Genomic DNA, 24785 nt, shown 5'->3' with positions numbered 1-24785 from the left:
TATATATATATATATATATATATATATATATATATATATATATATATATATATATATATATATATATATTATACACACACAGTAGAAGGGAGTTCGCCGAAACGCGTCACTCCGATCGTACAGATGAATTGATTGTGTGTATATCTCCTGACTTAAAATCTCTTAACTGGCTACCGCTCGAAGCCAGAATACACCTGAAAATCGCATGCATTACTCACAAGGCCTTACATCATAGCTCGCCCAGTTACATTGCTCAGAAATTGACACTCAGGAGGCTCAAGAGCCACAAGAAGCGCAAAAACTCTCCTTCTGAAACCACAAAGATTCAACAAGAAAAAAACGTACAAGCGCTCCTTCTCAGGGATGGCCCCCAGGATCTGGAATGCCCTCCCTCCAGAAACTAGACTCATCTCATCCACTGCATACTTCAAAAAAGAAGTCAAATCGATCCTCATGGCTAAATTCACTTGAACTTAAAATATGCAAATACTATTTGCCTATGTTTCTCCACCTTGTATTTCAGTGCCTGATTCGACCACAATATCATAATCACACTATAGTACCATGCATGGCTGGCATCTTTGCACAAACCGCCTGGTTGAGCTTGTCTTTCTTTTGTCCTCCTTTCATATGTATGTAAAGCTCTCTGATATCTGTAAGCATCATGTTCGCGCTACACAAAACCCTGAAAAAAAAAAAAATAGAATTTATATATATATATATATATATATATATATATATATATATATATATATATATATATATATATATATATATAGTGTGTGTGTGTATACATATATAGACCCAGAAGAAGGCATTTCGCTGAAATACGTTGGTCTGATCATACAGTTGGAATTGATCATGTGTATTTGCCATTGAAAAAGAATATATATATATATTCAAATATATATATATATATATATATATATATATATTCATCCTTAATGAAACAGATTTCGGTTTGGAAATAGTCAAGGGGAGGAGAGAGGTATTCAGTTTCATCATTTTCATAATTTCTTCTTTTAGCGGACCACAGTTCACCAACCCATGGGCCTGCTGTACCTTGCCTTTCTCAAGGTCCTGCTGCCAATTTCCAGCAGGGAGCAACAGATCCGGAACCCAAGGTACAGAGCGTGCATGACTAAATTATAAATAGAAACGTCTGCCTTAATGATCATTGCAGTGAATTCCCAAGTCACTCCTCCGTTCTGTTTATTACTACTTTTTTAACAGTGACACTGTCTAATGGTTAACAATGTTCCTGCAGTTGCATGCAGCTGTGTGTGGCCCCTGAGTTCTTCATCTTGTGTTGATACAGCAAGATATTATTGCATCTTCTGAGAATGGTGTGTGCCATAACAATTTACTTTCAATACCTGCTCATATTCCTCTGCCCATGTACGTCTCGCAAAGTTTAAGTTTGATTGCCCGCAGTAACTGAAACACCTCCATTGATGAAGCTTAACACCTATGGCATTACAGAAAACACAAAACGAGTTACTTACCTGTAGCAACAGTTTTGTGGCTTGTAGCTATTCAAGCTTCACCTGTCTCGGCACCAAAAAGGTAAAGGTTTATTTTTCCGCCATGTATTTACACCAGAATACACCAGATAATGGAATAATGCACAGCATGTGAATCTAGAAAAGGCTCTTGCTTCAAAAATGCCCATTACTACTCCCATATTACCCACTGTGTTCCTTAATGCACAGCTCCGCAAACATTGATATGTATTATATATTTCTGATATTACGTATTCAATATAGAACATAATACCTTAATCATTTTCGTTGTGTTATTCATGTAACTCTTTGAATCTTATTGTGAGTTAAATGGAATGGAATTATCTCATGGAAATCTACCGCCTGATTCCAAGTGGGTTGATTTTTCCAATCCTGGATTTTCTGGGTATGGCAGAAACAGACCAGCTTGTGCCCGCCGATAATCCCAAGCGAAAATATTGCCTGACCCTTTGACCTTTTTTTCTGACTGATGGAAGATAACAGTTGTCTCCCCCTCTCCCTCCTCTCCCTCCTCTCCCTCCGCCCCTTGCTGGAAAACACCTTTCTCTTCCTCCCGGCCCCCTTCGCACCTCCCATCTCAACCCAGGTGTCCCCACATACATTCATCCCTTGCCCAGACTTGGTGCCAAAAATATTTGTTAGACCTATGGAATTGAGAATTCTGTGTGCTTTTACAACTTGAAAAATTCCAGAGGGTTTAACTTGTGATTGCCCTCTTCACTCCTGCTTATCTGTGGACGTCGTGCCCGGTTATAGAATGATCTCTACTCTCCCCGGACGGGCTGATAATTTGTGGTGTAAAACTGGCGGCTCCCTCTCCCTTCAACTCCGTTGCTTTTATCGTTTGGGAGGACTTTCTGGGATTCTGATTTTTGTATTCGTTGAATATCTGTTTTGAGGCGACAAGCCACACTCTATTTATAGTCATTTTGAAACCATTTAACTGGGTGCCCCTGCTTGGACATCGGTACGCCTGCTACTTACGCCCCACTGGGATTTATATATCCTGATCTTTGACGTGCCTCAGTAGGTTAGGTTAATTTGCCGGAAGCTGCAAGATTTAAAACCTATGTTTACCTTTTGGAATAGGATTAGCCTCCAAGCAATATTCTTCTCGATCGAAGATTTCCTTATGCCTTTATATTTGCGAACTGCTGCAGTCTAAGATGACATTATGACTTTGGAAGCTACTTCAAAATTAAGCCCCTGCATATAAAAATTGTTGATTGATGGACTGCTGTACTATATTCAAAAGAGAAAAAAAGAACTGTTTTATCAAGAATCCATACCGATAAAGAGTGGTATCAATTCCGCCCATACGAAAGAACTGTGGACACATGGTCCTTTTCCGAAACGTGCGTCGGCGCCTTCCTTTTGTTGTTGTTTTGCTATGTGCATAATTTTGTATATGCTTTTTGTTTATTGTTCTGTTTGGTAGTTTAGTTGTGTCTGAGAGGGTTGATTGAATTCGTTGGCTGTCTGGTATGAATTTGTTTGTTTGAATGAATGATTGATTTTTTTAGTGCTCTTGTGCCTGTGGGGCTTTTTGTGAATAGCGCTGTATAGAATTAAATGTAGTATATATAATGATGATGTCCTTCCTTTGATGAATTTTGTGATAAAAAATGAATACATAAGAATATGATTTTCTAAATAATTTTTGTGTTGGGACAATGTTGATATAAATGTTGGATATATTACCTGAATACTTAGTGGGTATCGTGGAGAGGTTTTGTTCTTGTCCCTTACATTCTTTTTTTTTTTTCTTCAAATTTTTTTATTGTTAACAGGCTGACGAAGAGAACAAAGAACAAATAAAAAAAAAGAAAAATAATAATATATAAAACACAATACATATATAATAATTATCATACAAAACGTATACAAAATCAGGTCGTTCCGGCGGAAGAGAAAAAAAGAGAAAAAAAAAAGAAAAGAAAGAGATGAGGGCAAAGACAATAAAGAAAGAGCAATTTCTCTTTAACAGTTTCAAAAGGCAATAATAATTAGCAGATGACAAATATCACAGTTCCCCAATTTTTTTCATATTTTTTCATTGCACTTATGCCCCTAATGTTTGCTAAAGCTAGCTCCATTGAGTGTATTTCAGTTACGAGTGCCCACCAATCCCAGACCTTTGGTGTTTCTGGACTAATCCAGGCTCTTGCCAGAGTTAGTTTAGCACAGGACATTAGTATTGTAGTCAGGGCAGCATGTGGTAGTGGAGCTGGATAGATATCTAATAAGACCGAAGTGGCCTTAGGCGTAGGCATCTGGATCTGTTTCATATTCAAAACTTTTTCAATGTCACACCAGAAAGTCTTCAAATTCGGGCGTGAGAACAACATATGTACCAGATCTGCTGCTTCGGTAGAGCATTTGGGGCATTTAGTACGATCGCTATAGGTATTATTAGGGGACCATTTAGAGATTCTTTCGGGGGTGTAGTATAACATACATGTTGTTCTAAATTGTTGGAGTCTTAAGCTGGATGATCGTACTCGTTTGTTGATATTCGTAAAGGAGCTTTTTATCTGTTTAGAGGTTATATTTGATCCCAATATTCTACTCCATTTGTCAGCAAGCTTACTGCAATCATTAGATTTCATAGCGATAAGGATTCTATATGATTCACTTATAACAGATTTGTTTTTTTAATGAGTGTAGACAGACCCAGATGTCACATTCAGAAACTTCCAAGATTTGTTTTTTGTTAATCAGATAATCATGTATCTGTAAGAATTTGTATCTCATATTTTCAGGTAGATTATATAATAGTTTAAGAGTATTGAAATCCATAAGGCCTTGTGTGTTATATAGGTCCCCTAGAGTAGTAATACCTAATCTGGACCATCCGCGAATAGTATTATCGTTGAAGATATTTGGGAGACCAGGATTTCCCCATAACGGTAATTTTGAGTGAAAAAAGTTGGTATTACAAAACGAAAGAATATTGCCCCATATCTTTGTTATATCTCTAGCTGTCTTTTAAATTTAACCCTTTTGTAATAATTAGGATCATTAGTTCTAAATAGAAACAGATTTGAGTCAGATTTCAGCATAGAATGATGAAAAAATAGAGCCCTTCCTTCATTGAGTAAGGAGCGTAAGCGGTTAACGAAAGCAGACCAAAAGTATAGTTTGAAATCAGGAAAATTAAGCCCTCCTTCGTGTGTGTCATTTTTCATAAAAATTTAATGATCTTCTTGCTTTTTTGTACCCCCATATAAAGCTGCTAAATATTCCATCAAGTTTCTTAAAAAACTGATTGCTTAGCGCAAATGGTATAGATCGAAATAAATATACATATTTGGGCAGTACCTTCATCTTTATTAGATTGATTCTGCCAATTATGTTTAAAGGTAATCTATGCCATTTTTTTAATAGTGAGCTGGTGGATTTAAATAATTCATTATAATTTATTTTATTAATATCTTGTACTTTAGCTGTTATTCTTACCCCAAGGTAAGTGGCTATTTTACATATCTCGGGCACTATCACAGGTGGGGTATAATTGACTATTATTTGCGTTTTTTGTAAATTTAATTTATAGCCCGCTACCTTGCCATATTTCTCTGCCTCTAATATTATTCCTTTTTGAGCCTCGACGACATCTTCTGTGTAAACCGCTATGTCGTCAGCATATGCTGTTATTTTTAGTTCTTGAAGTCCTGATTTAAAAGGTATAATCTGAATTTGAGATTGAAGGGCTAATAAAAAAAGTTCCAAAGAGAGTGCAAATAAGAGAGGTGAAAGAGGGCAGCCCTGTCGGGTTCCTCATAGAATCAAAAAGTCTGAAGATGTCAGCCCCCCATAACTAGTAAAAGCAGTTGGTTTGTCATATAATGCTTGAATACATGGGTGGATAATAAACTGTCCTTTGATAGCCACATAAGGAAAACTGTAGGCAAATGCTTTGGGGTGATGAAAACTCTGAACCGCACCCTTGACCTGTTACCCATCAATTCCAGGCGAACCATGACGCAAGCACTGATAACGTCCCGTATTGATTACGGAAACGTGCTGCTCATGGGGACATCAGAGAAAAACATCAAAAAGCTACAGGTTTTACAAAACTCGGCAGCTCGCCTGGTCTTAAGGCTTCCCCGCCGAGCTCCATCACGCCCCTCTCTAGCAGCCCTCCACTGGTTACCAATCAGGAAGAGGATTGTTTTTAAAGCTATGCTATGGTGCCATAAAATAATTCATCACAGAGCACCGGCTTATATGTCGGATTTGGCATCTGTTTATGAACCTAGCAGATCGCTTAGATCTAAAGGAACGGGTCTACTCAGAACTACCTGCCCCAAAAAAGCTAGAATGGGAGGCAGAACATTCCGCACTTTAGCTGCTAAGAATTGGAACCTCCTTCCTTTGGATATCAGGATGGAGAACAACGAAATCATGTTTAGGAAGAAGTTGAAAACCTGCCTCTTTACCATGTGATTGGTTTTCTCTACACTATCTCACACTTTCTCCACAGCGCGGGGACACGCCCGGAGGCGTCACCAGGCGCTCTACAAACTCCTTTAAATTAAATTAAAATTAAATACATCTCAGAAATTGACCCCCAAACCCTAATTTAGCCAATACGCACCAGAGAAAGTCCCACCCCACTCGTTCCACTCGTTCGAAAGCTTTTTCAGCATCTAGTAAGATCATACCGAGTGGGGTGGCTTCCGTCTCTGCAACGTCGAATACTGTTATGGCCGTATTAACATGTATGGTAGTGTCTCTCCCAGTGATAAAGCCATGTTGCTGTGGGTGGGTAAAAATGGGCATGATAGGAGCCAATCTTAATGCTAAAATTTTGGCAAAAAATTTTGCATCTGTGTTTATCAAAGAAATGGGGCGATAAGACCCTCTTTCTTCTTTCGGTTTATCCTTCTTCAAAAAAAATATTATTTTAGCCCTATTCCAAGACTGTGGTGTTTTTCCATCAAGACCTACAGATTGAATTACTTTCAGCAAGGGTTGTTCAAGCTCTTTTGAGCATATCTTATATATTTCTAATGGTATAGTATCTTCCCCTGCTGCTTTTCCTGAGGGCAATAAAGCAATAGCTTGGTGTAATTCTGCTATTGTTATCTCATCAGATAGCAAGTCTATCTCTGGAATATTTTGAGTATCTATGGTATAATTTTCAATATATTTCTGTATGTCATCTAAGCTAGGGGTCATTTCTGGAGTGTATAAGTTTCTGTAGTAGTCAGCGAATTGTTCTAAAATATCTTGGGGTTTAGTATAAGTTTTGTTCCCTCTCCCACGTATACTTGTGATCGTAGCGTTTGCTCTATCCTCAGCGGTTTTATAGGCCAAGATTTTCCCGATTTTATCCCCCCCTTCATATTGAGTTATTTTAAATTTATGTAAACTGTTTATACTTTTTTTGATAAATTTGGACTTTACTTCGTTTTTAAGTGAGGTAAGTTTGAGTCCTATTTCTATTTTCGTTGGCGAATTAGACTGAAGAGCTGATGACAATAGTTCCTCTTGGGTAGTTATTTTTGACATCAAGATATCATTGTTTTTTTTAAATTCTATGTTTTGTCTGATCATGTAGGTTTGAGTAAAGCCTCTAATACTAGCCTTGCAAGCGTCCCATACTATGGCTGGTGAGGCTGAATTTGTGTTTATAGTTATGAATTCTGTAAGGTGTAATTTTAACTGTGTAATATAGTCTATGTCTGAGATTAAGTGTCTGGGGAAAGAAAATGGACTAGGCATGGTTCTGATGTTTGTTGTTCTGAATAACAAGATTATAGCGTTGTGATCCGAAGAGATACGTGGGCATAAGATCATGGAGCTTGTTTTCAATAGATTGTCACTTATAAATGCCATGTCAAGCCTTGAGCATAGTTTATGGGGTGCGGAATAGTAAGTATATCCTGGTTTGCTTGCATATAGGTTTCGCCAGACGTCTTTTATGTTATGTAAGCGGCATATGTCAAGTATAGAAGCCCTGGCCTTGTGCATTCTTTGATAGCCCCCAAGTCTAGTTGTATCTATTCTATAATCCATAATGCAATTAAAATCCCCCATAATAATAAGTTCTCCAGCCCAATCTAATAGTTTAATGTTCAATTCATCAAAGATAGTAGGATCATCTATATTGCATCCATAGACCACGCATAAAACATATTTAACATTCTCAAATTGTATCTGAGCAATAGCCCATCTACCATCTTTATCGCAAGATGTTTGTATTGTCTCAGCCCTAAATCGTTTGTTCTTAAGTATAGCAACTCCTCTTATAGATTGCCCATAAGTTGAGCAAATGATGATATCATATCCTAATTGGTTAAGAAGTTTTTTGTCCTTCCCTGCGATATGTGTTTCAGATAAAAGAGCAACATGGGGATTATGCACTTTTAGTTCTTCTTTTATCAAAATTGGTTTGTTCTTGCTATTTAACCCTGCAACATTCCAGGCTAAACATTTTATTTCATACATCTAAAAAAGAGTTAAAGAAAAAGAAGGTAAAGAGAGAAGACAAAATTAAAGTTTTACATTTGAAGCTTATCTTAAGTTGATCAAAGTATTGTCCATAATAGCCACTTGTCCTCATGTATTGTGTTTTACGGATGCATTCAATATACAAAGAAATTCCAATATCATTGTTTAAGTCCACCCCCTCAGCCTGTGAACGATTTTCTTTATTTTTATCTGCCCCCCCCCTCAACCCCCCAGAGTGCGGAGAACACCCTCCCACCACCCCCCTCCCCCCTAGCTCTCAACCCGGCCGGGGAAGAGCCATCCCTCTGCATCTGCTGCCGCTGGATGGGCAGCTGGCTGGCAGGTTGGCACCGGAGTTTATGGACTGTCACTTAGACAGTCCATAAACCCGATGAAAAGAGGATAAGTTTGATATTAGTCTTGTCCCTTACATTCATCACTTGCCCAGACTTGGTGCCAAAAATATTTGTTAGACCTCTGGAATTGAGAATTCTGTGTGCTTTTACAACTTGAAAAATTCCAGAGGGTTTAACGGTACCAGGGTGGATGTACAATTGCATGTGAGTTTACCTTCCTCCCATTACCGTACAACTCGTAATAAACAATGAGCTCCTTTCAGAAATCATGGTGCAAGTCAGTGAGACATGAGGATCCTTGCCCAATTTGGATTCATTTGAGTGTCCTAGATTATTGAACCCTAGCAAACATGCTGATTTCATTCAAAGCAGATTGTGTGGTCAGTGCGTACTGCTGATATCAGACCTGCAAGTGGTACATTTAAATCCCAGGACAGATGCATCAATCATTCATCCCTTCACCATCAACCTTTATGCTGGCTAATATTAACATTTATTACAGTTCTGCAAATGGTGACACTGTTATTCTTTTTTCTCCCTCCCTTCTTCTTGCTACTCTCCAGGCTTCCCCAACAAGAAATGCTGAAGGTGGCCCTAGTCGGAAACAGCGCATGAGTGCTGAAGAACAAATGCAACGGATGCGTCGACACCAGGAGGCCCAGATCCAGGAGAGAGTAAAACCAGGACCTGTTCTACACCGGCAAGGCTCACAGAGGAACACCACCGCCAACGGGGGATGCCCGGTGGGTGCAGATTCTCTCAATGCCCTCACACCATCATCTCTGTTTTTATTAGAGTCTAAAATCTGTGTCTGCTGTTCAAGCCTATGAGATCTAGTTTTAAGGTGTCTCAGAAGAACTCAAGCGGAATCCAGGCATTATTTAATGCAGTGTACAGAGGATGTCTCTTTCAATTTGAAGGCAAAGGGATCAAAAAGTAGTTTGTCATGACCTTCTTCACCATGCCAGCCAGATAAGGACCTACAACTGCTCATCTCCCTTAACATTTATTTACTACTGTATTTACTTGAAGGGCTAGATGTGAAACTGCACCTGATGCACCAAAAATACACGTAGGCACAACATCAATTCCAATACATAACCAGGGGCAGATGTAGACTGGAGGCAGACAAGCCAAGAGAGGGTTTAAAGAGGGGAAAATAGACATTTTTATAGTGAAACAGAGGGAGTGTGAGAGAAAAGCTTATATCAATAGGGAGACAGTTCCAATAACAAGGGGCAAATTGATGAATTCATGAGGGTGTGCATTAAGATGGAGGAATATTATTTGAAAGGATAATCGAAGGGGGCAAGAATGGTAAAAGGGAAAAGTATGTGATATACGAGTTGAATAATAGAGGGTAGTGTTGAAAATAAAGCCAAGTAGCCAGCACAATATCTTTTGTAACCAGGTAGCAACAGTACATGTTTTTTTTTTAATTAAGGGTTGTTGTTTAGAATCAGTCCTGTGCTTTCGTGTAAAGGCTTTCAGTGGTTGCATAAGGATGTCTTTGCACTCTTTAAAAAAAACTCTAACAAAGTCACTTTATTTTTAATTTTTAAAAAGAACAAAAATAAGAGTTGCTATTTTTTATCTTCTTTCGCTTAGGTGAACTCACCAACATCCGAGTCCCACCCAGAGAGCCCTTCTATTGAATCACCAGATTGCCAGAAGCCATCACTAGTGAAAATTACCACAAGCTACTTCCCCATCACGCTGTCAACATCACAGCGGGAAAAAACTAAGGCTGCCTGGTTCTTGGATTCAAGGACACCACCAGGAAGCACTGTGATGCCAGGGGACAGGGCCCCAGCTGATGGATCATCCGGGACCAAGGGAGGTGAGATATCCTCACCACCAGCCCTAGTGTCGGTGAATGTAACATCCAGGAGCAGCCAGGAGTTGTCGCTGGCGACCAGGGCATCACCCCCAGTGAGGACAAGCAGCAAACTGGTGACCGCCAGGTGCAGAGCAGTGAGGAATGACAGCACTGATGGACTGGGTAGAACCACTGAAAGCAGATTTGATGTGAGTATGGCTGGCTTGATCTATCCATCTGTCTCTCAAACCTTCATCCTTTCTGCAAGTCCCACACATCTCTATGGAAGCCCCACCCACTATTGCACACAGTAAAACACTCCCTCCTATAACCCCTCGTTTCTTTCTGTGCTACATTTGAACCCCTTTTTCTTGCTTGCTTTTGCCACATCTTAATTTCTTTGCTCCCCTTTATATTCCTTTCTTCTTTCCGCCATCTTTCTTCCCTATCTTCTTCAATCCCATATTATCTGTATTACATCTGTTTGGTCATTCTTTCCTCCACACTCTCTGTCCTTCCTATTTCCGTTTGTCTTCGTCATTGGTCCACTTTTTTGTCCTTACCCCTTCTCTCACACTGTGCTTTCTGCTTTCGCTCTTTCCTCCTCTATACTTTTCTTCCCTCTTCCACTCATCTTCCCTCTTCATTTCCTTCTTCCCACTCCCTTGTCTGGCTTCCACCAATCACTCTTCGTAATGCACACAACATAAACAAAGAATGTACAGGCTCAGTGCAGCACATTGTTTGTCACCCTCAGCCTAAGCAGACATTTTGGGAAAAAGGAATGTTTTCATGGCCTTTGAAAAAGCAAGTTGTGTTCCTCTTTTACGTAGGTGTTCCATTCTTGCCCTGGTAGTGTTTCTAGGAAGAAACTTGGTTGAAGAGTTTCTCTTTTTTTACCTTTCTCAGGTTCTTTCTCGTGATCTACTTCACATTCTGTTCATTGCCTCTAACTTTCTCCCCATAGTGTCTTTAATGTGACATTCTTGATCACATAGTTCCCAACTTATCAACTGGGTTGGATTAATTACATTTTATCATTTTATTTCTGTATTAGTTTCCCAGCCATTTCCAAGGATCTTTTTCCTCGGTTGAGGAGCCTGGTGCATCACTGTCCCCTGAGCACATGGAGTCTAGGAGAGGAGCAGGGTCAGAAGTAAAGACCAACAGGTCTTCAAGGAGGTGAGACACAATGGTTATCTGCAGGTGTCATTGATTCTATGGAGTGCATTCATATGGGACTAACACTTGCCCCTGATTTCAAAATGTCAGCAATAATGACATGGAAATAAAGGGAAGCATAAGAGAGGTAGATATCCTACTACAGATGAATAGGAGCAAGGAGAGAAAACAGGCATGGCAGGAACTTCAGCTGTGTGACAGGAATGAGGCAGAGAAAGCAGAGTGAAAGAGAGACCAAAGAGGGAAATGGGGAGCGCGGGATCTTTAGAGAGGGAGTGACCTAAGTGCAAGGACCGAGATCAGGAACTACTGAGCAGGGAGTCGATGGTCGAAAAGGCATAGATTGCTGTGGCTGGACAATAGACATGACTTTGGATCAAAATGAAAACCAAGGTTTGGGTGACTAGTAGTTAAACTCTAATAGAGAGACTTGTCCAGGACCACAATGAGATGAAAGAAAATTGTCAGTGAGCCGGAAAAAGGCAAGGCAAAGAAATCAAAGTATTGTTTAGGAAAGTGTGAAAAATAACAGCCATACCAAGAAAATACCCGGAGATGTGTTCCGCTGTTCCTTAGTCTGTCGTCTCTGTCTGCCGCAACCCAAGACAACCCATATTCTTAACATGTTTTTAATGTTTTCAGTCCTGGGATGTCTCCTAGGGGGCTCAGCCAACATCCAGAAGAGGGGTACACCATCTCCCCAGAGGGCCAGCGGGAGCGGATTATGAGCCTATCTTATACGCTGGCGACAGAAGCCTCCCAACGCAGCAAACTTATGACAGGTACTGAGGCCAGGTCCTCTCAGAACACTGTGCTTGAGCAACATCTCATCCACTGCCAGCTGCGAGTGGAGGCGGGATCCACTGTCTGGAGTATGAGGAACCCCACGGGTCTGTTGCATGCTCCAACACCACATTCCTTTCTTATTTTACCTTTCTGGCCCTTAATGGCCCTTTCTTCTGTAAAGTAATCATAGTCACGTGTTCTTACATTTATGGCATAATGCCTTTGTTAGAAATGTGCTGCAAAGTAACACCCTGTGGCCAAAATGTGAATTATGTGCTAATACATTTCAAATGATGGAGGAGAAGGGGTACAAGCTCAAAGGTGTAAACAAGCTCGAAAGCTTAATGGCTCACTGTCCTTTGGCAGAAAATTGTACACTATCCAGGTAGGGTGGAAAGGCAGTGCTGAAAGCCAGTGAAGGAGAAATGTCTGTCGCGAAGGGCAAAACAAGCAGCAGTAGGAGCTCTCTTGGAACACATCACCCCAAGTTTATATCCCCCTCGGCAGTTCAGCATCTTTGTTGTAATAATCTCTGCAAAGGGAGAGTCTGCATTAGGAATATTACAGCACAATCAAATTAACCATCATTAACACCACTTAATTAAACAATTCTCAGTTCTGTGTTTATCAGAGCAGTTGTCTATGAATATTACAATGTTCCACATGTTCCTATTAGGTAGAGGCGTGTCACAATTGTACAGTATTGTGGTGCCTCTAGGGAGGACCTCGACCCCTGTGAAATGTTTTAGCCCTTTGAAGTAATTAGTACCTACTTCTCTTCAGTTTTTACATTGGGTGGTTTATAAGAGGCCTTCTTAGTGCACTTGTTTAACTCAATGATATGCAGATATCCGAACACACCAACACTATTTCGTGGTATGTCAAAGTTTAGGATGAAACCTTTGTTACAGAGTTTTTAATAATGATGTGTGTTTATTTGTATTTGCTGTTCCATAGTTCAATTTTGTATTTAAACATGAGTATTTTTCTCAACAAGGTTGAGTCTTTTCTAATTGAATGAAGGTCAAATGTTAAACTTGTTGACACAATTTGTTTTTATGTAATTATGGACTCACTTTTTTTTTAGCTTTAGATAGTGTTCCAATGAAAACAGTAGTTAATGGCATGATGGCCGCATGTATTATACGAATTTTGAATACTCCTGAAGTTAAAAAAATAAATCACTATCTCTATTCTGTTCATTAAACTTCAAAAATCTCGGGGAAAGAAAAACAAAATGTGTGAGGCAAGCCAGAGGATTACCTTCCTCAGAAAAGGAAGATTAGGCCGAGGTGTTCCTCAAAATGAAACTGGACCTGTATAAAAGTTCCATGTGTCATTCTCCGGATGTAGAAAAGGCAAAATGCCTTCATCCACAAATTCAAAAGCTGGTTCTGTTGGAATTAATTTCTGGTTAATGCTTGTTGGGTCATTACCACCTCACTCTCTTGCTATGACTACCTCCTGAGAGAAAGCTAAACTTTGAACTACTTGGTGCTCTAGGTCAGCTCATTCCATTCCTTTCAATTTCCAAGAAGTGGTTGAAGCCAAACCTGTAGAGAACCTTTAGACATCAGTGCCTTCATCTAACTCATAATTTCCACAAATTCACAGAGATTTTGACGAATATGCAAATGCTTCCAAGATCAGACTTCCTTAGTTAGAGGAAGCTTCCTTTCATAGTAATACTTTCATCACAGCAAGGTGCAGCCTCGCAAATCCTCCTTCTCTTATTTCTCTTTCCTTAGACACATGGTCTAAACGACTGGATCACCAGACGGTTTACAAACAATTCATTTGTCATAAGTAATGAGAAATCATCTGTCTGTCCTTACTGCCAGTAGCATTTAGTTAAACTCAGGATGAATATAGAAGGGCTTACACCTTTGCAATGCAAGGAAGCTTACAACTAGCCCACTGTTTTAAACAAAATCTGCATTAATGGACCTTGAAGCTACAGACATTACCTTCGGCCTTACATTCTGAAGACATTATTGGGTACAGTTTTTTCTGTTGAAACATAAGGTGCATACCAAAATCATACATGTGCCCTTTGAAAGTTGTGCTCTTTTCAGAAGGTTAATAGATTTACCTTGTTGAAATGATTCAGACTGAGATGCATGCTCAGTCTGCCTTGGATGTACGGAATCTCTAAGAAGCCTAGCAGATGTGCAAGCACTGAAGAGGCAATACATTGTCCTCAGCATCTTGTCAGAGCCCAGCGGTTTCTGTGCACAATTCCTCAGTACAGGGATGGTTCCCATTGCAGGCCTTGTACTGTGCATTTGGAAACTCACGGGAGTTCCACTCCTGGTTGAACTTGCCCCTGAGCGGCCCTCTTTCTTCTTTCTTGCCAATAATGAAAGGAAATACTTGACCACTCAAATGGTCTTCTTTTCTCAACCCTCAAAAATCGATAGAATTGCCATTAAAGGAAAACTTCAATTCTTGTTAGAATGTTAAAATACACCATGAAAGTTAGAACTGCAGTAGAACAATTTGTAGAAAATGCTTCCTTTCTTAAAGGATTACCCTCTTGGACCAACTTTCATTCTGCGTGTTTGTCGCTGCTTGAGCTAGAAGAGTTAGTTAACTTCTTGCAGTGTACATTGATGATCTCTTACTCTGTATACTTTCAGTTGACAGTACTCCTAGGAAAAAAGTCGGGATTTGATGTTGTGCTGGTGAGACCATTATCATAGATTTGGTCTTTCTGATTGCCATCTCCTGTTGCTCATTCAAATATTAACACGTTGTCCTATTCGTGCTAATCTGAAGAGGCTCCCGTCAGAGGACAGAACATGGATAACATTGGTTACATGCAACTCTATTGCTCATTGTTAGGATCTTTGTAATGTTCTCTTACCACCTTGTGGCTGTGAATGATTGGCTACACCTAAAACAGCACAATTAATAAGGAACTTTGAATGGACTATTTCGATATATGTCCCCAACAGTGTTCTAGGCATTCAAATGTATGGAAAACATATAATCGGTGACATCACGGTTACAGGTAGGTACTATTAAAAATATACATATTTATATATGAGCATTGCTTTGTAACTGTCATAAATGGCAGAAGATCTTGTTGAGACCTAAAACTACCATTCAGCTCTCTCCAGCCACTTCCACACAATGAAGATGTGGGTTGCAAGAAGCTAGCAAGTTATTATAAAATGTGTTCTGCAGAGTGAACCTATTTTAGATCCACTTGCTGTGCCTTATTCCGTCAGCTAATGGTTGGGAAGCATGAGGCATTCAACCTAAGGTTTTCATTTTGGGCTTTTGTTTTGGGATACATCATCCTAGTATCCTATTACTTGAAGAGTTAACCACCATGCCCCATTACTTTCATGCCATTACCAGGTTCACTTTTTCAATATTGAGTCTGGAAAAAAAAAGGAAGCTCTGCACTGATGGTCATTTTTTAACTAACGAACAAAGGCAACATTGATTATTAGGACTCGGAAGGTACTTTTTCAGCAATGAATGCAGAAAGTGCTGAGTTAGTTCTTTGAGGATGATAAAAGATCACTGGCAAAACCCAGGGAGACAGATATTTCTTAATGCCTCGACAGAGCGTCAGAGAATGCATGTTTACAGTGTGAAAGTAATCTCAGGGCCTCCACTCAACATTGAAAAGCAATATTTTGGCAAATATTGTATTTAGGCTTTGTCCAAAATGCCACCACCAATTATCCCAAAAAGACACAAGCATGCAGGGCTCTTCAAAAAGCTAAGTTACACTTGTGATTAATTTAAATGTGTAAATTTATTCTTACATTTTTGAGTGACTTTACTATTTTGGCTATTCACAAAATCTGAGTGTAACATTACAAAAAAGTGTCGAATTTCACGTCTCTACCCCCTGAAAAAGATGGCAGAGTCTAACTTACGAATGTAAGTTACTACTAAAAAAAAAGTTGCAAGTCCAGCACCAAATGTGGCCGATCCCTGTTACAGCAGCACGCTCCGTAGAAAATATTTGAGGCAAAGACTTAAATGTAAACCCCACAGAAAATAATGTTAATTTAAATTAAATTATTTAAAATAGTTACAAATATAATTACCTATATTTTAATGTTAAATAATAGTCAATATTTTATAGTTATTATAAAATATTGTAATAACCTTATTGCAGTTGAAAATTTATTTAATGATAAATTGTATTACATATAAATATATTACTATTAAATATGTGCATGCCTTTTAATAATGCATTATATAAAATTATTGTTTGCTTTAGTTGAAAATTTATTTTTTAATTTTAACGAGAAAAAAACGTACTCAATTTAATATATTCATAGTAATAAAAGATTTATTAGAAATTGTGGTTATTTGTGCCGTTGCACTCTGTTTACTTATACCTAATAAATCTATTAATGACATTTACAACATGAAACTACTTTAACAAACTTTTTCCAAGTTTAATAAACTGCATTACTTTTCCCTATACCTTACTATGCAGAGATGCCAGCCACAAAAGTAGAGATATTTCTATGGTATATGGAAATCTCTGCCCAATGGCAGAGTGTTCATGTTGTACAGCATAGGGAAAGTACATTTTTTTTATTTAATTCCCTAAATGTTAAATTAAAAATTAAAATATTTAAAATATATTACATTATATTAGTTATTTTTCTCAAGTTTAAATTAAAAAGTGCAATCCCGACTAAATTAAAAAATATATATTATTACAATTAAGTGATTTAACAACATGCATATAATAAAATCTATTGTTACATTATTTTAAATAAGCAAAAAAGATTAGTAAAATGTTGTATAACTAAATTAAAAATATGTACTATTTGTATACATTTTTCAACATTAAATTATATGTATTTATATTTCTAACTATTTAAATTAATTGTATTTCATTTACCATTATTTCATTATAGGTTTTATTTTAAGTCCCTCGATCCAATCATTTATATGGGAGGATTTGTTCCGCTGGGGTTAGTTAAGCTCTGAGCTGAAGTAATTTACTATCGTCTTCGACCCCTTCTTGGCTGTGGTTACTTTAGAAGTGCAGTTTGTGAATAGGATTGGGTTTATTCTTTTGTGGGTGCATACATGTCCTTTTTTAAACCCCTCTCTGACCCTTGCTGAACCCCTCCTTAAACATCCATATTCCCTGCACTTCAGTAGTAGGAATTCCCCATTTCCCAGCGACTCCCCTCTGTCCCTTTCACATTAACTACTAAAGCATATACTTACGTGTGCGGCGGCTCCACAGTCGGGGTGGAGATCTTCATGCAGAATAGGTTAGGAGAGACAGAGGTGTCAACTCTTCATGTAGGTTTGTGAATAGCATTTTGTAGTACTACAAAATGCAGTTTGTGAATAGGCCCCAGAGTTTGCAACCTCCTCTAGTGCCATAAGTCCAAAGGGTGTAGTGAGTGTGACAAATTTAAACCCAGAATCCTACATGTTCACGAGAAACAGTGCTGTGGACTTTACACAATGTAAAGCGAAATAGTACTTTGTCTGAATTGGTTTTTTAGATGATGAGCGGCCAGATTGAGTTGAGAGAACAGAAGAGTCTGAAGATCTGATGATGAACCACAGATTTGGATGTAGCCAAACATGTGCCCTGTGTAATGCAGTCGGGAGAGTGACTGTGGCCAAATGCATCAAGTACTCATTAGTGTGGAAGAAGGACACGCCCACGTGTCAAATTGCTTGCAGAATGGTTGCTCATGTGCAGCCATGCCTTTTAATTGTGCCAAGAACCGTACCTGTTCTCCCAGGGTGTGCATCAGTGACAAGTGCGGGGTGGCACACAGCATTCCTTCCAAACATGAACAGAAATACAAAATAACCAATTATTCCTTCCCCTTCTTATGAAGTGTGTGTCCCTTGTGGGGTCAGCATAGGGGTCTCTCAGTCTCACTGACCTTTATACCGGGCACATATAGGCTGGTACAGCCACAGCTCTGAAATTAGGGTTGAGCACACCTCTTGTCCCTCTTGGTGGACCCTTTGTTCTGGGTGTCTCTTCTACCATCACAAGAGCTTAAGGGGTTGGTTCTTGAAATCCAGATCACAACCGTCTGCTTCTTCACTTTCCTCATATTTTGCTCCACGGTCTTGTCCTTGGGTGATAAGGGTGGTGAATTATTTTTTATCTTAAAAGGCCATCTTTTGTGGATCCCCTGTGGGTCGTGATTAAGGTCTCCTAGGTAATGACCATTGATTGTGGGAGATTTTCAAGGGGGTTTCTGAAGTTGCTTCTGGATGTGCGATCGTGCGCTTGGACCCAGTCCGCTACCTTGGTTTGACTGTTCATGGTTCTTCATTGTTGGTTGGTGTAGTCATTATTTTCCATTCTACTTCTCTGGGCACGCTGGTGGTTCAGGTTTTGGGGAGTCAATCGAGTGCTGGGTGGTATTGGATCTTTTAAATATAAGGTGTGCTGGGGTACATTTAGTACAGTGAAGTGTAACCCAGTACTTTCATACAAGGAGTGGGTGGTGGTCTCCGTGTTTATTGTTCTACCCACTTCTGATGACGTTATTTAGGATGCACATGAATCACTCTACTTCTCAGCTAACCTGAGGCCATGTGGGTGGTATCCTCTGGTGGTGTACTCTGAGTTCTTCCATAAGTCCTTCACATCACTATCTTGGAAGGGCAGTCCTTTGTCGGTCTTGAGTGAAGTATTCTGCAAATATCTTTTCAAGCTTGAACTTTTGTGAATGAGCTTAGCTAATTTTGTGCTCTACACAGCGCCAGGAGATCTTGTTGGGCTTAAAAGTTCATATTTCTACTTTGAGTTTGAAGTGTCTTCCAGGAGTTATGTCTGGTGGCTTGGATATCAATCTCGAAGCATATGTCTTCTTTGGTGGCTTATATGATCTCGGCAATGGTGATGGCCTATGGCTGTGCTGTTTCTGTCGTCATCCCCTTCTCATGCTGTCTCTCAATTTATTTTCTAGGGATTCAGGCTAGAAAATCAGCTGGATTGTTGCAGCTAGGTTGATAGGCTACTGTGAGTTTCTATCATTGTAACTGTAAAATCACATTTTTAATGCGGTGGGCACTGGCTGTGCTGCCCCTGCAGAAAGATTCATATGGGGCTAATGATCAGTCATGACTTTCAGCTCTTGACCATAGATGTAGAAGCGGAACTGCTCATGCTCCCAGCAGATTTTAAGTGCTTCTCTCTCAATTTGTGACTATTAGGTTTCAAGTGAGGACATGGCTCCACTGGCAAATGCTACTGGAGGCCCACAATCATTTTCCTGGAGTTGTAGCAGAACAGATCCCAGTCTCACTGGGCTGGAATCCACTACTAATTTTGTTTTCAAAGTAGGATTAAAGTAGCACTTTGCCACACCCCTTAACATGTTGGCTCCATGTTAGCATATGTTTTGGTGCTCTCCAGTCTGTTTCCAGTGACTATTTTATTTGGTTACTTGATGTAGGGGTTCTTTAAGCATTGTAAGATTGAGGATGAATCAGCCACAATATGTGGCCAATGCCAGGAAGCTCCTGACTTCCACTCTCACTCTCAGCTTCTTGGGTTTTCTTTGCTTTCTTTGGCTCTACTTTTACTCCCTGCTTTGAGTATATTTATTAATAGAACTCCACCATTTCTGTCAGAAGTACACATTCCTGCCTGGGAAGGGTCAGCCCACAGTCAGATATCCTCTAAATGGCTTATTTGACTCTTCTGTGATGCTCTTGTATGGTTCCTGAGTGTACAGGCATGTCAATGTCCACATTAAGCAGACACCCCAGGATATTGCGGCATAGATTTGCAAATTTCGCTGCACAAAATTGAAATTTAGCGGCACAAAAAGGAAAATTTAGCAGCATTATCGCTGCACTTTATTTGACTTGTAATCATTCCTTTTCAACCCTACATCAAACGCACCCGTTTTTGCATAGTATTCCACTTTGAAATAGGCATGTTTAAAGTTTCTGCACCTCTACGAATGCACAGCTACAATCTACTAACCTCGTGGGAGGTGGCTGTATTTCTCCCTGGTGTGCACTAGCGCCCATGTATGCACCCATGCCGGGGCACCACTTTCACCACTCCCTGGTTGCAGTCACACAGCTCCCTTTACACTCTGGTTTCAGTCATGCAGCTCCCTTTGCTCCCTGGTTGCAGTCACACAGCTCCCTTCGCTCCCTGGTTTCCGTCATGCAGCTCTCTGTGCTCCCTGGGTGCAGTCACACAGCCCCCCTTCGATCCCTGGGTGCAGTCACACAGCCCCCCTTCGATCCCTGGGTGCAGTCACACAGCCTCCTCTTGTGTCGCGTACACTTACTCCCTTTTATGGGTATTGCTAACAGGACAGACATCTCACAGTAACCATCCTTCAGAATCAGGTTCCCCAGTTCCAAATTTGGCAGCTCTGACCATGTTGTCACATCCCCTCCCCTCCCCCACTAAACACCATACTGCCCCACTGAGAGAAACTCGCACTTCCGTCAACTGTAACCCAATTGTGCCCCACTATAAACACCTGGATGCGGCTCAATTTAATTTACGCACTAGACAAGAGCAATATGCTGCCTACAAAAAAAAGTATCAATATCCTGGAAAAGCAAACACTCATAGGGAATGCAAAATTAAGTAAAGCATGTGGAATGTAAGCAGGAACAACATGGTTACTCTAAAGCTTTTACCCTCACAATTCAGAAATCAGTGAACACTTTTGCCTGATAAGTTAAGGATATGGCTCCAGGGCACAGAATGGACCCATTTCAATGTCTATTGCATATATCCTTCCAGAACGTAAGCAGTATGGTAAAAAGACCACTTCCCTGAACACCGAGCCACAGTACACATTTTGTTTTCCAATCCACATTTTGCAGTACCTCCAGGATTGGTGCACTAGTTCCCCGCCCGGTGGAAAACGCTATTCAAAGAAAGATAAGAAAACAAAAGTAGCGCTTCACTGGCAAACTCTGTAGAGTGGTGCAACTGTGTTTGGGTGCGAGTAAAATCCATCTGGCCACTTTGCTACCACTCTGTCTGGCTATATTTAGTTATTTTTAATTTTTTTAACGTTTTATTTCCGCAGCTGCACTTTCGGAACAGTGCTTTAAATGGGCAGGTATGGTCCGGTGCGGAGCACCAGCACTTTTTTATTTTTAGAGAGAGAGTACCGGAACTTCTCAAGAGAAATGCAATAGATTTCATTGGAGAGTACCGGCACTTCTCAGAAACAAGCAGGTACTCTGGTACAGAGTACCTGTACATCTATTTTTCCATTTCAAGCGCTGCTTTGGAATAGAAAAATGTCAGAAAAACACATTTTCGCAGTGTTTTTTTAATTTTTGGATCCATTTCACAGGGGAGCAAATAAAAGAAGGAAAGAGAGAATGAAAAGCGTTTCTGAAATCACGGTTTTCAGTATGACAGGATGAGCTGCTAGACAAAGAGAGGGAATAAGAGAGAGGAAGAAAGAAAGGGGGGCAGCTGAAGCGGTAGATCTGAAGTGGACACTGTCATTGTATTCTCTGCGCAAAAAGGAAAAGACAGACACCTAGATTCATCAAAGAAAAATGGGCTCACAAAGGGCCAGATTCTGAGAATCTGGCCCTTTGCGAGAGCAATTTTTGCATTTGGGATTCATCATCCCAAATGCAGAAATCGCTAATTGAGAAATCGCTAAATTGCGAGGAATTGCATTTAAGGAATCGCTATTTGAGATTCCTTAAATGCAATTCATTAACCATTTTTAAATTGCGAATTCGCTATTTTTGGCCACTATTTACCGCGAAGTCAGACTTCGTGGTAAATAGCGAAAACTTAGAAAAATGCACTTTAGTGCATTTTTCTAAGTTGGAGGTTACACACACACATGTCCTTTGGACATGTGTGTGCGCAACATCAGTCTACATTGACATTTCAGGGGTGCTACAGGGTGTCCTTTGGACACCCCTGGCACCCTTGAAATCGCATCCTTATTTGCGATTAGCAAATTGCTAATCGCAAATAAGGAGGCTGTAGGAAGCGCAATTTATTTTGCGATTTCTACATGAATCCCGATTTGCAAGTCCTTAATAGCGATTCCTTAATAATCGCTATTAAGGACTCGCAAATCGGGACATTGATGAATCTGGCTGTGAGTCCTTTTCCTTCTCTGCCTGCTCTGCCCGTCCCCGTGCTGGGATCCTCATTTTTGACATTCTTTCCTGCAATTACATGAACATCAGCCGTGCCTGCAAGCTGGAGAGCAGATAAGCGATACTTTCCTTTTCTCGCTCCCCTTTCATCAAAATTGTAATGCAGGAAGCAGGCAGCTACGGCTGTACAGCACCATTTGCCGTGGTGACGCATGCGTGTACAGCCAATAAAATGGCATAAATTTATTTCTACACCTGCCGGGAGATCTTTTTTGCTGCTGGTTTGGTAAATATCGCTGCCATCACGCTTGCCAGCTGATTTCGCAATTTTTTCATGAATCGCAAAATGCTGGAGGGTCTCACTAAGAACTCCTGTGAGGCCCAAGAGGTCTTTTGTTATCATGTTTTGGAATACCTTGGCTGCTCAGGATATTCTGGTTTTCAAGCATTTGTACCGGCACAACTCAACATGCATGGAAAAAAATTGTGATACATTAACTTGATTTGATCTGTGGTACTCAAGATTACAAAGGTGGGTACGATGCCCACAACATAGGCCTTGGCACCTTTTTGATTATATTGATAGAATTCACTTTTCGATGCTCTAATTACCCTATGATGACGTGTGAGTTAGCATCATATGACTAACTAATGCATTTCGTATATACACCTATGCTGAATTCATATTCTTACTTATTGCTTATATTCAAATGTATGCGTGACCATATTAGTTTCTTAGCTTAGCCTGTGTGCCACCATTTTGTGTAACTCTCTGTGCCTGCGGGCTCTGCTCGCTCATGCCCCTCCCGCAGGAATACAGAAATATACTAAGACAGCAGTTTTCGTTTCTCGGCTTACTGTGGTCGAAACTAGCAAGTTTCGTTATCTGTAATGTTCTCATGCCCAGAGACGCCGAAGCCTAGCTCCATGGCCTTGAGCAGAGATAATAATGTATCCCTTGCAGGTGCAGATGCCTGCTGTATGAGAGCATTGTCCACTGGCTTGAGGCTCGGTAACTTTCCACAAGGGGCGTACCCCATTTACTGTATTGCATTATAATGTATTGCTGTGATGCAGAGAGTCAGTCCTCTCGTTCGCACTCCTAGGAGTGAGGTCGGACAGGGCCCTCTCATATGAGTGTTGTTTGGCCTAATAAAGACTTTTGTTTATACTTCTCCACTGTCCGGCTGACTTCCTATAAGGTAATTATAGGTGAGTGCTGTAAGTCACTCCAGTGGATTTGAGCCACGCTTATCAGATGGCGCCCGAATAGGGACCCCGCGATAAGGATCTTTCTCACCCGTAAGTGGGTAGCAGAAGACCGGGGACCCGCTGGTCGGCACGGTGGGCCCGGGATCCCATTTGATGCCGAGCTTGGTTCTCGCAGCGCTGCCCCACCCTGCTGATCGGGAGAGGTCCCGGTTCGGATCTTACGCCGGGGTCCAGAAGGCGGAACTTGAAGCTGACCGTGTTGGTCCTGGCAGCCGGAGGTGGAGAACGGTAGAGGTCGGTGCCGCCTACGGAAGGTGAGTGGTCCACCTGTGCTTGCTGCAAGAACGGGAGTGTTCCGAGAGACTAGAGTGTCTCCGATGGTTTGAGGAGCCGGTGTGCTCCTGGGGCTAGTGTGCTCCGGGGAACTCAGAGTACGAGTTGGTGCTCTGACAGACTTGACGGGGTTGGGGACGTATTTCGAGGTAATTGTTGGTAGCGATCCGACCGAATGGTACTGTGGTGAAGGCGTGGCTCATTGTGGGTAGACTCTGGTGCGCTTACCCTGAACTCCTAGTGTGGTGATTCAGTGGAGGTGTGATCCGGGTTTCCCGCGGTAAAGTGCGCAGTGATCCGCAGTGCCGCACGGGTGGCGGATTTGTTCCCCTTCCTCAGAACAGTTAGCGTACTGTTCGGTCTGCGGTAGAGTCCAGGTTCCCCAGGACTTGGTCGACGGGCCTTGTCCCATTTGGTAACACGTGTTTGGAGATATTGTATATGTGTACGTGGTTCTCTGATGTCCGTCTATATGTTTGTGTGTGAATGAACTTGAGTTGTGATTCGAAATAAAGTAAAGATGCCCTGTTTTAGCAAGTTGCGATGTTTTGGATGCTGTTGTCGACCCTCAGATACTAGACTGGCCGAGAGCCAACCTGCACCCCCTGAAGGGACGCCGAGTTTTGATATGTATGTTAAACATGGACTGGTCCCGATTTTGTTTGGTACTTTGTGGCATCGGTACACTGCTGATAATGTGGATTTACAATGGCCTTTGACGGGTTCTTTTGATGAAGCTAAATTGGATTATTTACAAGACAAACTGTTTGCTAGGCGTAGCCGCCAGAGTATGTTCGACTCTTTGCGAGTGTGGCAGAAAGAGGCCAGGAAACGTAAGATGCGAGAGGAGAAAGAGGAGTATAAAAAGTCCACCCAGACTATGGCGCAGAAAGCGAGGGAACAGGTGGGGAATGAGAATGCACTACGCATGGAGCGCGCAGATAGACTTTGTAGGTTGAAAGAAAATAAAAGTTATGTGGTGCGAGAAGATGACCCTGATGAGATGGAGGACATTTTGAATGCCCGACCCCC

General features: G+C 40.8%; 1 protein-coding gene across 1 annotated transcript in view; it reads left to right on the top strand.

Annotated features, from left to right (window-relative positions):
- The window catches only part of LOC147701703 (uncharacterized), a 241016-nt gene that overhangs the window by 206292 nt on the left and 9939 nt on the right, over positions 1–24785 (top strand). Inside the window, exons 19-23 of the mRNA XM_086930336.1 lie at positions 1027–1124; positions 8899–9078; positions 9944–10363; positions 11212–11336; positions 11979–12118. Coding sequence (XP_086786462.1) covers positions 1027–1124; positions 8899–9078; positions 9944–10363; positions 11212–11336; positions 11979–12118 — 963 coding nt within the window. The remainder of the gene's footprint in view (positions 1–1026; positions 1125–8898; positions 9079–9943; positions 10364–11211; positions 11337–11978; positions 12119–24785) is intronic.

The sequence above is a fragment of the Lissotriton vulgaris genome, chromosome 7, assembly GCF_964263255.1.
Source record: "Lissotriton vulgaris chromosome 7, aLisVul1.2, whole genome shotgun sequence".
In the NCBI taxonomy this organism is placed as follows: Eukaryota; Metazoa; Chordata; class Amphibia; order Caudata; family Salamandridae; genus Lissotriton; species Lissotriton vulgaris.
This window is presented reverse-complemented; position numbering and strand designations above follow the sequence as displayed.